The sequence below is a fragment of the Vigna umbellata genome, chromosome 1 (genome assembly GCF_029865625.1).
Source record: "Vigna umbellata cultivar VRB3 chromosome 1, Vumbellata_1.0, whole genome shotgun sequence".
Classification (NCBI taxonomy): domain Eukaryota; kingdom Viridiplantae; phylum Streptophyta; class Magnoliopsida; order Fabales; family Fabaceae; genus Vigna; species Vigna umbellata.
In genome coordinates, this window is record NC_142165.1 from 61,698,442 (window position 1) to 61,712,943 (window position 14,502).

Consider the following 14,502-nt stretch of genomic DNA (forward strand, 5'->3'; position numbering starts at 1 on the left):
TACTTATTTTATCCCTGTGATCCATTTTGTGGAGAACAAGAAGATTCTTCATATAATTTCAATTTAAATGTTTTATCTTGAGCGTTGAACACTTACTGGAGCTGTCAGCTTTCTTAAGATAAAATATGAAGCTGGCTAAATATCAAGGAGGTGCACTAAATATTGCACACCCTTGCTGGGCATTCCAAAGGCATATTTTAATGGTGCTCGTATATGTGTACTGCTTAACTTTTGGCCACAGAAAAAAAGCATTTGTGATACGTTATTTATTCTGTGAACTTCGAACTGTAGCATTTTTATTCCTCTTGTTTGTGGCACTCAATGGACGCATAATTTGGGTGAAATGTTTTAAAGCTTCTAGGGTTCTCTACAGAAATAAAAAAACTTGAAAGAAGTGTATTTTATAAAAGATATTTTATCTTGATTTGAGTTTTATTAAAGTAGATAAAAAAATAGTTGCTTTTTATCCTGTGAATGGTTGAATATTTTCCTTGCTTTGCCGGCCAGCTTCCTCCACTGTAAAGGATCAATTTTTACATGGATTAGCTGGCCTAATGCTTGCTACTTCTACTCAGATCATTCTGGCAGCTACTCAGATCATTTGCTGTTTTGGTTTTATTTATTGTTCATATCTACATTTCATTGGTTTGAGATCTTACTTTTGCCACCCAAAAGTTTTATGCTTTTACTTTCTTTCACTTACAGATTGGTGATTTTGGCATTCTCATTAGATCTGGTTTCAGCATACCAAAAGCTTTGTTCTTCAATTTTCTGTCAGCACTTGTAGCACTTGCGGGGACTGCATTGGTGAGTGTTGTCTTCGTTAATATTTTACATGAGTGAATTATTTTTGTGGATCCTCAAACAGCTTTTCCACACAATTAACGTTGATTTCTTTTTGTTGTAATTAAGACTTACTACAGATCATATAGTGTGTATTGAATTGGTGATTAGAAGAGCATAGAAGTAAATAAGCACAGGAGAAAAAAAGGACTGGCAACTTACATATTTCTGAAATAAAAAGTTCTATTTATTTTTCTTACTAAATTAAAATGAGCTAAAATTGAATAGAGAGATTCATCATGCCTAAGATTTATGTTCAGTAACATCACAACTGTCGAACTTTTATGTACTATAATTCTTCTGAAATCGTGCGGTTGAGGAATTTGCTGATTGAGTTAGGTCTTGGACAATTATCAGTATCATATCTACGGATGGAAATCTCATATCAACTAGTGATAAGGCCAATTCATACTTTATAAGGGGGTGCAAACTTCACTCTACAAGCCAGTTTTGTGGGGTTGAGTTAAACTTAAAGCCAACTTCTAACATAGTATCAGAGTCATGGTTAGAGCCGATCCTAGTGATGTTTGTTGTTTGCTGGGCATATTGTTTCACCCACTATCGGACCACCCATTAAAATGTCTAATCCCACGCTTGAGATGTATATACCTCGGCGTGAGGGGGTGTGTTGGAAGTCTCACATCGACTAGAGATAAGGCCAATTCATACTTTATAAGTGGGTCTCACCCTGCAAGCTGGTTTTGTGAAGTTGAGTTAGGCTTAAAGTTCACTTCTAACATCTACCATACATTTCAAATCCCCAGTTCCCATTGTTTTTATCCACAATGAACATAGAATGAAATAGAAAAACCGCTGTTCTTGGTGCAGGCGCTGCTGTGGGGTAAAGATCCTGGACAGTCATCTGTAATCGAGGCAAGGAATGTCTAGTAACGTATTTGCAGGTTGATTTCAAATTTTATTGATTTTAGCAATAACTTGTCTCGCTTTTGACAGGGATTTACAGCAGGTGGATTTATATACATCGCAATTGCCGGAGTACTTGCAGAAATGAATAGCAATGGGAATACAAAATTAAGAAGTACAGTTGTCCAAATAATCTCGCTGACAATGGGCATGGCTGTTGCCCTAGGTATTTCTCTTATAGAATGAACAAAATGTTGTCACTTTAGGACTTTCACCTCTTCATTCCTGATGTGCCAATTATTTTTAAAAAAATATGACCGAGCTACAAATGTTTTCTTTATATTTTGCTTTATGCTAAACGGTGAAGCCAGAAAAAAAGGCTTGTAAGGAAGGCGAACTGAGAAAATGATGCATCAATCAGATGGTCAGGCTTTAACACCAAATGATTCCTTACTCCCTAACATAGTGTAAACTTTGTACAGTAGATGTACTTTTCTACCGTCATTAATACTAACCTATCACGAGCCGTTTGTGTTTGTCAAACTGTATCTTGTGACATTTTTCTTCCTTTTGAGCTGTATAGCAGTCAAAATGCTTTCCTCTTTCCGATGCACATAAGATGAAGACACTAATTGTGTCTGATTGATATTGTACCATTTTCCATCCTTGTCTTTATATTTTTGGTTTATGCTGTCTTTTGACTTTATTCTCTTTCAACGGAAATAGAGCCTGCACGCCTTATTTTGGACAAGGGTGGTTGATCTTATATAAAGTTCACTGCACATTATGATGGGTAGTAGGTACGTAGGTATTGTGAATTTTTAAGCAAAACACTTGATTTGTAGTTATTGACGTGGACAATTTTCTTTAGAAATACCAGTAGTATAACACTCTTTCAACAGATCTGTTACAAATCACAGAATTGTGTATGTTTCATTCATGATTTAATGAATTTCATTTTCGATTTCGTAGTCTTCAACAAATTTTAACTGGTAAGAGAATTAGGAAGAACTGGACGAGGAATTGTACGATATGCATATTTGCAAACGCTGAAGTATAAAAATATCTGGATTTAGTAGAAAACACGAGGTACATTTTTTGCACGACCCACACAAGATGAATACTTGGGATCTGGCTTCTCCAACGCTTTTCCTCTGGCTCTATTGAATCTTACTCAGCTTATAACCAAAATGCATCCCTAGTTTCATGGAGTGTTGTGATAGAATTTATTTCTCTGTTAAGACTCAAACTTGTCCACCTGTTGCAGCACCTGAAAGATGGTAATATTCTGGGATGGTAGGGGAGGGAGAGGTGGCATTCTCATTAATGGAGTCATCACAAGATCTCCACCCCCGTTTGTGAGGTTATGATGCCTCTTTCGTACTCCTCGAGCTGGAGGTTCTGCGTCCATGGAGGTTGTTCTTTCCCCATCTCCAACGACCCTTATTTCTGCTCTCTTCTTTAAGCTTTCTGCAAACCTCTTTTCATGCATCCTTTCATCCTACAAAAGTCACATTTATGTCAGTTTCTTTCCTCAACTTCGATTGCACTTCAAATATTGAAGTATTCCTCTTACACTGCGTTTCCTGGGGGCCTTTGGAACAATCAGTCAAACCAAACATAAAAAATAAAATATTCTGGTTGTTATCTTCCTTTTTTAACCTTTCCTACAGAAACCAGTAATTAGATTCATCCCGAATACATGTAGTTTTCATTAACTTCAATTATTTATTGTTTGCAGAATAATTCTGGAAGTTTCTATTTTATCTTCCTGTGAAAGTTTACTAAGTAACATTAATTTTTTTTTTATATTTAAAGTAATAACTAAATGTATTTTTTTAATTAATACTGTCTTATATTATATGTTTGAGAGAGGATACAACACGAAAATATACAACCTTTCTCTAACTAGAATCAACCTCTAAATCTTTTACAATTGACATGGATATCTAGAAACTAAAATTGAGTGATGTTGTATAATACCTTCTTACTGATGTCTTACGTCCCCAAATATATTAAATGAAAAATAAGTAGATATATTTAAATATCTTGAGAAAATCAATATTAAAAATGTTTTAGGAAAATTGAAATTTATTTGATAAAGGTCAAATACCTTTGACGAACATCTTGCATGAGAAATACATTGACTGCATATAAGATTTTTCTCCTTTCTTTATTTTTTTATATTTTTGTTTCAAAGCAAACACATGACTAGATTAGAGATACATTATGAGAAATATCTGCACGTACTGAGGTTCAATTAAGATACAAAGTTATTTTCTTTCAAAAGCTTCTAGCTTCCTGTTATTGTCTTCGCCGTACTAAACCCTAAAAAGACATTCTCCACATCTGTATGCTGTAATTCAGAGCTAGAAAGAGAAGCTCAGAAGGGTGTATCCCTAGTCTAGTATATACGTCTTCCAAATATTGCAGGCCAAAAAATTATGTTTAGTATATCAAATTCTTGCGATATATATAAGGTATATAAGGTACATCTCCAGAAACTTTACATGTCGGTCCCTTTGCAAGCAAAAGACTATTACGAGCACAAAACTATAAGACAAGTGAGGAAATAAGGAATCACCATGGGCTCAAAACAAACATAAAAGCGAAGCTGCATTGTTTTTCGTTTCCATGCAAAATCCCTGTTTGTCATGCCATCATATGATAATAAGTAGATAACTAAAGAACAGAAAACAAATATGCTTACATTAATAACGGAAGACTCGGGCATTGGGCATTTCACGGGACGATCTTCATCTGGTGGCTCCATAGGGTGTTCAACAGGGAAAAAATCAGTGCTTTTATCAACCCCTTGAAGATGATGCACTTCCATGATGATACTGTTTTGTTGTGTTGTTGCACTAGCTTCATCTATCAAGCAAAACTCGCTCTCCTTTTGGTCCTAATATTTAGAAAATTGTTTTTCGTGAGCACCACATGCTGAGTGTCACAAGAACATGGAAGAAGAAAGGAAAAAACAGCTAAGATTCTTCACCATTAACACATTCTCCAAATACCATTTTATGAGGGAATAGGTTGGAGAGAGAAAGAAGGTTTAAGAGCACTTACAAAATGATCCCCAAATGAAAATCCCATCAACATACGAGCTCATGCCAGAAGCTGAGAAAATGTTGGTTTGTCTGTCCGTTGTGTGTGTTTGTGTCTGTGAGAGCGAGAGAAAGAGAAAAAGATAGGAAAAGAGAAAGACAGCATAAAAAGGTGTAATAGAGCAGGATGAAAGAGAGAGAGAGAGAGGTGGCAATGTGGGATCACCTTGTACAGTTGAAGGGAAGAAAGATTCCCATTGGGATTTTGCTACTGCTTTTAAAATTTTAATCTTTCGCTTTCTTTTATTTTTATTTTATTTTTTAATTTTTATATGGGTCCTTGTCTCTTGGCGAATCAGAGGCATTGCTTTTCTTTTCTGCTTTGCTGCTTTTTAAGAAGAGTAGCAGTGTAGTTGGGTTGAAAATGTTGGATTCTCAAATTCTCTCTCTATCCCACACACTTTCTGCTTTACTTGGATATTGCAAGAAGCAAATAACCTACAGATTTTATGCTTGCTGCTAAGTTACATTACACCCATCGTAAAGAGCAAAATCAAAGCTTAGAAAATGAGATGTGGAGAAAGAGAAAGCGAGAGCCGAAAGCATAAATATCGCGTCATTGCCATCACTTTAGTCTTCACACTTTTGAAGTAGCCGTTCGTTTATTTCGATGCATGTAACATTCGTAAAGTAGCAGTACGTATTCAGTAACAGTTTCAATATATATCAAAGGCTTAATACCTCTTTTGGTCCCTCGAAATGAGAGAAATGTTTAAGTACGTCTTACGTTTTTTAAAAAATTAAATGTGGTCTCAACTTGTGAAAAAAATGTGCAATTAAATCTTTTTTGGTCACAACGTTAATTTTTTAACGGTGTAACTGACAACATGGATTAAACAGTACGACGTGTCTATTTTATGTGAATGTTGGCTTTCTGAGGTTAAATGACGTGTAAAAAAAAATATTTTGAGGGGTAGGGGATGTTTGCTCTGCATTGAAGAAGATGCAGATGTTGAGGAAGACTGGCGATGAAGGATTTACTTGCAGGTTCGAAGAGTTCGCGACGGGTGACTTTGATCATACCCATTTAGGTTCAACTTCACGCCCCATCCTACCCATCCTACACAATGCATCAAGTTCATTCTCAACCACTTTCAATACCAATAGATACCCAACATCAAGATACCAACTCGTGATCTTCATCTAATCTCAAGATTTTCTTTCATCTGCACAAAATAAACGGATCAAAGCACAAACAAATCCCTCAAATTCAGTACATTCAACCCAAGAATACATCCCCAATCTCCCAATTTCCACTTAGTTGGCAAACTCTAAACTAGCCATCCCAACCCCCATCCACATCCTGTCTCCACCGCAACCGTGAATCTCCCACCGTCGTCGCTCACCACCAAGCTTACCGTTGCCAGCACACTGTTGTAAGTTGCGTGACCGCGACCCCAAACCCAAACCCCAAACCACCACCAAGCTTACCGTCGTTGGAGACATGGTGTCTCCGGCTTGCTTCTCATTCTTCTCAAGAGGCCAAACGGCCAACACCTTAACTCGCGGCAGGTCACCTTGCCACCTCCTAAAGGCCTCCCTTCTCTTGCTCATTCTCACGGAGGAAACCCTAAGAGGGGTTTGGGCTTGGCCCATCTTCAACGCAAGCAAGCAGCTCTATTCTCTGTTAAAAATATTTTTTTTTAAATTTAAATTTTACACGTCACTTCCACGTAATGACATAAACTAGACACGTAATTATGTTTTGTCCCTGTCCGCTGTACCGTTAAAAAATTAACGCCGTGACCAAAAAGGATTTAATTGCACACTTTTTTCACAAGTTGGGACCACATTGAACTTTTTAAAAAACGTAGGACGGACTTGAACATTGTTCCCCTAAAGAGGGACCAAAAGAGGTATTAAACCTATATCAAACTTCAACTTATTAAGTTGTATTCCTTTGAACATGTATAATATTAAATAAAAGGCTTAATTGTTGGGTGGTCCCCACTGAGTATGGTGACATGGCAAAATGCATCGAGTAAAAACATGTAAATATATTGTGCAATAATGTTTAATGAAACTTTCGATCTTCACTACAACCTTCTTTACTGTCAAAGAAAACCTGATTTTCCACTTTCACTCGTTAATGAAATCTTCAATTTCTCTTCTCTTCTTTGTTGTTGAAATACCCAATTCATAAAGTTCATTGACTATAATTTTTTATCTCTAAATCCTAATTCCAAATTTTCACACCAAAAGCCTAAAATAGACACACACAATCATATATATCAACACCAATGCACCTTCAATCTTTAATGGAACTCACTTCACTATCAAAGAAAGCTTGATTTTGCAGTTTCCCTACGCCGTCAATGAAATCCTCAATTTCACTTTCTTTTCTTTATTGATGGAATCCCAATTTATAAACGTTCATTGACTAATTATTTTTAAAAATCCTAATCCCAAATTTTCACATCAAAAAACCCAAAATAGAGACACACAATCATATATATTCAACACCAACGCACCTTCGATCTTCAATGGAACCTACTTTACTGTCAAAGGAATCTTGATTTTCCACTTTCCCTTTGTTGTCAATGAAATCCTCAATTTCGCTTCTTTTTTTCGCTATTGGAATCCCCAATTTGTAAACTTTCACTGACTAAAGTAATTATGCTGGTAAATATAATTTTTTTTGGATTTTAAAACTTTAATTATTCTAGAATTTTATCGATGAATTTAAATTTATTGATAAAATTTGTTGATAAAATTGTCGGTAATACAAAATTCAATACCAACTAATTTTTTCGTCGATAAATTTGTTGGTATTACATACCTTAAAATTTGTTGATATAGTCTGTGAGTAATTTAAAATTTTTGTTATTGACAGTTTGTCCGTAGGTAAAAAGAACAACAAATTTTTTATCTAAATTTTCGCATAATATACTCCGAAGAGCAAAGAACTGAAACCCAATCTTGAAACAATCAAATCAAAGCCCAAGAGATTATTCTCAAGTTGATAACCCGCCAATCAATATTAAAGTCCTTGGCTTCTCACCACCATTCACAACCTAAGACAAACCACCTCATCGCTCTCACTCATCATTGAGTTTGCTCCAAAATCCTCCAATTTTTCTTCTGGGTTTGTAGAACAAGCTTAATTTGTGCCACACCAACGAGCTGAGGCAGATGACATTAAGGTCACGATGAAACCCCAATCCTTGATTCCAACACTAAACAAAGACTCTCACGCGAAAACTAAATATGAAGGTGCAAATTAAGATGAAACTAAAGATGACATCGTTTAGAATTTGGGGATTAAGGGAAACGAGGGCTCGAATACCCCTCTGGTGGGTTCTCCACACGTGATGCTCGGGAGAGATGCGTTCTCCACTAGAGATCGAGGGCGAAACTAAATGGACAAGAAGTAAAGCCTAGTCCCCTTGGGGATGTCCATGTAGAAGAGGTGGAAAAGGAGAAAGATAAACAAAATGGAAATATAAAAGGAAGAAGATGAACCAGATCACAGTTATTACCAACAAACTTTATTGATAAATTTTTCAGTCAATAATTACTAATGAAATTTTTTGTTTGATTTTTTTCTGTTCCGTTGGTAAAATTTACCGATGATAATTTTACTAACGAATTTTTCTTGTTGGTAGGCGTTCTGTAATTTTGATTTACCAACGAATTTTAAGTATTATTGAAAAATTTTGACCATTAATAATATCAATATTTCTTATAGTGGAAGCATGAAAGAATACATCACTTTAACCATATGATAAAAATAAAATGCAATTTTATGTATATTTTATGAGGATGTCTTACCTACTGTATATGTTCAAGAAGTTGCATATATTTAAAAATATATTAGGGGTGTCCACTTTTTTTTAAAATATATATAAATTTGAAAGGGTTAAATTTATACAATTTAATAAAATTAAAAAAATACTTTTATTTATATATGTTCATGAAAAGAAAATATAGAGATGGGTAAAGCCATGTAACTAACAATGACGTTCAATAACTATATTTCAATATATGATTTATTATTAAACTATATTTTCAAACATATACTATGTCACGAACTCTATCATCACATGTTAACATTAGACCCTAATGTAGATGTTTCATTATGTTAAAATAGAATGGCTTAATTTCTCACACCAAGAGGGAGGGTGAATTGGTGAAGTGTAAAAATCAAAAGCTTTTAAAATTTTTTCCCCAAAAAATGATGCCTTTATACTTTTCTTGAATTGAAAGGTAAAAGATTTTCAATGTAGTGGAAACTTAATTGAATAAGTACAGAAAGTAATCGATTGAATAAAAGAGAGTAGGGATCATAAAATTCAAACACTGCGTTTTTATACTGGTTCGGCCAACCTGCCTACATCTAGTGTCCTTCCAACCACGGGAAGCAAATGCACTATAATGATCAAGGTTTTTACAACAAGGTTTCTACAGAAGACCTCACGTAAAAAATGTAGGCAATACACAACAAGACCAACAACAAGAATCCTCTCTCCTACCGTCTAACCCCCTTTGAGGCACCCTTAAAGTCAAGAGCACACACGTTCTTCTTCCTGTAGTCACAATAGGGAACTCAAACCAATCTTCAAGAGATTGCAGAATCTAATCACGCAGTAACACCCAAATGTGCATATTTGATTAGTCTTTGAAACACAACAGTCATGCTCTTCGAGAAATCACAAGTTGTTGATCACCACGGTCAATCTTGTTTCTTGGAGCTTTTCCTCTCTTTCTATAAGATCACAGCTTTCTATAAATGATATGAAAATTGTTAGAATCACAAAAAGTCTTCACAGAATTCAAATTTGCGTCAATTTATAGTATAACACATATCATACACATTTTAATGGATTGAGCTACTAACGTAATCGAATATAACAATCAGTTATAACAGAATTAGCAGCAGTCAAACAAATAATGAAATGTAATATTAATGCAATCGACTATCATTTAATGTTTGGTCAACATATTTAAAAATATGACCGTTATGTTAGTTGTAACAAGCATTTAACAGATTTTCAAAACATCAATAACTTATTCGAATTAGAGTGCATGCATTCGATTAAGAGAAATCTTTTTGCACAGTTTTGAAAACTTTTCTCTTTCATAAAACTCACAGCTCACTTCAAAAGAGTTTGTGCAAACACACGAGTTTTAATCGATTCACCCGATAATGTAATCAACTTAAAACTGTTGTTTTGCCACACATTTAAAGTTCAACCATAGTGCTTGTGATTTTCCTTTTCCAAAAACATATGTTATGCATACACATAAAATCACATATTTCACACAGTGATATGCAATGAACAACACAAACATGTTCTCAGATATGCTTTAAAAGATTTAACACATTTAGGAAAAGCATATTACATGTAAACATAGAACATGTAACACAGAATACACGTGTGTTATTAATTATGTGTTGCAATCATAAAAAACTCAAATATCACTGAGATTGTGGGTTAAGCTAAACTTGTGCTCCCCCTATCAACAATCTCAACACATTACTCACAAACACAAGAGCTTGAACAAAGACATTTTTATTAGACACTCAAATTATCTTCTTGAATATATGCTTTTAACCATAATGATCTTATCCTTAATTGGTATTACCAACATCTAAGTTTCATTCTTATGCAAAGACTTTATGCCTTTATGCATGATTATATTCTCAAATGTTTCCTTTATTAAAAGCAACTTCCACATGATGTAGATGATTTATATGACTCTACCTCGTTCGTTGCAACTAACATGTATACAAAGATGCCATTAAAATTATTTAATCTTTCAAATAAAGGTTTGATTATTAGATTAATTTTGCATTGTCACCATATGATTAGGTGCCTTGTTTGTAGTCACCACATGGGTATTAGACAACTCCTTCAAAAAGAACCCCACATGTTCCTAGTATCTAATTTACTTTTCAGCCATGTTTACGAGTGACTCCTCGAATTCCCATTGAGACAAAAAAAACTTCATAGAAAATAATGTCATTACTAATTATCATCATTCTCTTAAAAAGGGATGAGTCCATGACTCCTCATTATAGTATAGAGGACCTTCCTAGAAGGATTACTAGGATTATGATAAGAATGGAGACCTTTAATCCATTATCTCTTTCTTTATTTAGCATTTGTTTATTAATTTTGTCTTTATTTTGTTGACTTGATTTGAGTTGAGTTGTTTACTCTTTTGTGATGTGATCATAGATAGGACAAATGATGAAGAGAGTAAAAGGATGCCAAGAAGTATGACTAAAGGAAATCATCTCATTTCTTGGCTCCTCTACACCTTTGTGCAAAAAGAGTAGAGTAGGTTTCATGGTTGTATTTTGGCCTTTAGTAATATAAGTTGTTTCTTTCTTTGTTACCTTATCTTTTGTAAGAAGATTATATATCCTTCTTCCCTTTAAAGTGCAACCAATGTGGGACTTCACATAACTTGGACTAAAAAGAAGAAGAATAGATAAGTATTCACTTTATTGCTTGTAACACAAGTCACCTCTTGTATAACTTTAGTTTTGATCTTTAGGCTAGTTAGGTAGCTTATATACCTTTAGGATGATGTAAAATTAAGAGATGTAGGACCTAAAACTTGTCTTGGATGTTAATTTTAAAATTTAAGGTCTCTAAGTCCCACATCCCTTAGTTTACTCATCCACTTTTTCTCCTACACCTATATAAGCAACCTAAGGCCTCCTTTGTAACATACACCTTTCATTGAATGAATATAAGAGTGATTTGCATTAATTGCATTTCTTCTTTGAGATAGAATTTATCTCTTAGTATGATTTTGGGTCTTATCTAGTGAAAAACAAGTGACGATCCTCCTTGCACTTATTTTGGATAATTCTAAGTGGCATGACTTTAATTTCCTAAGTTTCCTTTCCTTTTCTCTCTTTCCTTTTCTGTCTTTTAATTCCATTTATGTTCTTGTTTGTTTAGTTTTTAGTTTCCTTTCTATTTAGGCATGTTATTCCTTATCATTTTGTATTTGTTTTGTAGGTATGACTAGGACTACCTTGAAGGAGCATAACACTCATATGAAGAGGAGGATGGGTTTGACCTTGGACCCAAACAAGTGGGTCATATTTTATGGATAACATGGGGCATGGTTGACCTTCTTTCTATAAGATTAAAGGCACATGTTGCCTTGAAGAGCAAGGAGGTCACACCTACTACACCTAAGGAGTCTCCTTTGAGATGACCTAGTTTCTAGAAGCATATTTTTTTTCCTTTAGTGTCCTTATGTTTGTGTTTTGAAAAGAGGCCCTTTCCATCACCTATTATAGGAGGTCTCTTAAACTTATAAAAGGGTTGAATATTTGAAGCTTCTACACTTATATTTGACCATTTGTGAAAGCTCTGTTATGAGTGTCCTCTTCCCTTAGCCTTATCTCGAGTCTAGAACTCAAGTGGCAATAACACCCACTTATTTTGGGTTTAGTGAGCCTTGTCCCCACTCAAGTGGTATGCCATCATCTTAACTCCCTCTCTCAAGTCTTTCATCTTTTACTCCATTTTTGCTTCTCTTTCAGTTCATATTATGCTTACTATATCCAATCATTATGCTTTCCTTCCATTTAAGTTTCTAGTTTTGTGTAATTGAATTTCTCTTCTTCTTCTTCAATCTTTGGATGTGAACCTTCACATCTAGATAACCTCTTAGTTATCTTAATGTTCAGTGGGAATCTTCCTTGCCTTTTTCTTCATCATTAACACCATATATCTTAAGAACTAAAATGAGTCTTAATGAGAAGGTGACTGAACTCTAAAACCTATCACTCCATCTCTATTGTCAACAAGAATCTTTTTTAGACAAGATCGTGTAGAGAGACTAGACTGTCTAACAATTCAAGTTTTGAAGTTTAACATATAAAACTTAACAAAATATCCTTTTGTGAGCAAAACATCTAAGACAAGTATATACTAGAACATATTTGTTAAACGCAATCAAGATAAACAATGACATGACAATTATAAAAAGATTAAAATGTATTTGAAAAAAGTGCATCTAAGACGAGGAACTAATAAACGTTGAACATTTTATCAATTGAGATACTAATTTCAAAAGTACAAACGCTAAACGATTGTACTATGAATTATGCCTAAACGCTCTCAAATTTCATTGTATTGAATTTATCCTCTCTCTTAGAGTTATTTGAATTCGTACTTGTACTCAAAATACTTGTTGCGTTTGTACTCAAAATACTTATTTGAATTCTTGTAAGTGAATTAAAACACTTGTATTGTTTAACTTAGTTGAGTTAAACATTCTACACAAGTTGTTTAGGATTGATACCAGGAGTGGTTAAACTAAGACTAGTCAAGTTGACTAAGAGAACCAGAAGTGGTTGATAATACTTGTATACTAAGAATGTGTTGTACTTGTTGTAGTATTTTTAAAGATTAGTCGAACCCATTAATAGGTCTTAAGGAAGAACTAGATGTAGCTCAGGTTGAATGAGTTAGTATAAAAATACTTGTGTTATTGCTTCTCTTGTTTAAACACAAGTGTCTAACAACTATTGCAGTTTATCTAACACTCACAATTGTGATTAAACACTATTTTTTGTGAAAAGAATTTGAAACATTATTCAATCCCTCCCCCCTTTTCTAGTGTTTCCTTGTATTTCAGTAAGTAGATCACTCAAACATTCTTAATACTAAGTAATCCACCTGCTTAATCATACCTTAATTAGTGTTTTAAACTCTATGATGTTGGCAGAAGAAGAAGGTGATGAAGATCATTTTTCAAGATTAAATTTTGATGATGATAAAAGAAAGTCAAAGAACTTAAAGTGACGACAAAAAGATATTGATAAAGTTATATTTTGTTTATGTATTTGATTGAACCTTTGTAATAAGTCATATATTACTGAATAAATTATTTGTAGGACTTAGCTTAAAGAGTCATATAACAACATAAAGATTGCTTAGGAAATATTTTATTTATCCAAAACTCTGTGATAATCGATTATCACTAATGATAACCAATTATCTCATTGAAATAAATTTTTTCAAAAGAGTCTCTACGATAATCAGTTATCACTACTAGTAATCAATTATCATAGCGAAAAAAGGTTTTTAGAAAAGTTTTTATGAGAATCTATTATCTTTTTAAATATTCGATTATCAACGATAATTGTGACTTGAATATTCATATTCTTGACCTATTTTCAAATAAGAAGTCTATATATTTTATTCAGACATTTAAGGTTGTGTCTAGTAAGAAATTCTCTGTTTGTGAAAATGGGCTTTCAAAATGGTTGGACAAAATCAAACCTTTTCCAAGGGCACTTCTATTAACTAACCTCCATTTTTTGCAAGTGAAAATTATCCCTTTTGAAAAGTTAGAATGCAAAATTTTCTAGAATATGTTGATAGGAGTGTTTGGGATGGAATAATTAATGGTCCATTTTTTCCTACAATAATTATGAATGATGTGCATGAATCAAAGCCATTTTCCTCAATGGATTACTGATGAAAATAGAAGGGCACAATATGATATTAGAGCTAGAAATATTATATCATATACTTTAACCCTTGATGAGTTTTATAGGATATTTATGTGTACAATGCATTACAGACGTATGATTATTACATGACAACCATAGGTCACGACAATTATTGAATCTCAAAATCTTGCAACGATGTCTATGGTGACTCTCTTTGATAAGTTGAGTGAGCATGAACTTGAACTTGGGTGCTTA

General features: G+C 33.9%; 2 protein-coding genes across 2 annotated transcripts in view; one reads left to right on the forward strand and one right to left on the reverse strand.

Annotated features, from left to right (window-relative positions):
- Nucleotides 1-2,311, forward strand: part of IAR1 (ZIP metal ion transporter family) — a 34,336-nt gene extending 32,025 nt beyond the window's left edge. The window contains exons 9-11 of the mRNA XM_088104001.1: nt 706-807; nt 1,672-1,716; nt 1,798-2,311. Of these exons, the coding sequence (XP_087960127.1) occupies nt 706-807; nt 1,672-1,716; nt 1,798-1,953 (303 nt within the window). The 3' untranslated portion in view covers nt 1,954-2,311. The remainder of the gene's footprint in view (nt 1-705; nt 808-1,671; nt 1,717-1,797) is intronic.
- Nucleotides 2,312-2,612: 301 nt separating this feature from the next.
- On the reverse strand, nt 2,613-4,986 carry LOC124838149 (uncharacterized). The gene is made up of 3 exons (XM_047313667.2): nt 4,780-4,986; nt 4,418-4,612; nt 2,613-3,208 (listed from the first exon to the last, which is right to left on the reverse strand). The coding sequence occupies exons 1-3, from the start codon at nt 4,810-4,812 to the stop codon at nt 2,945-2,947; spliced, it is 492 nt and encodes a 163-aa protein (XP_047169623.1). The 5' UTR covers nt 4,813-4,986; the 3' UTR covers nt 2,613-2,944.
- Between the last annotated feature and the right edge of the window lie 9,516 nt (nt 4,987-14,502).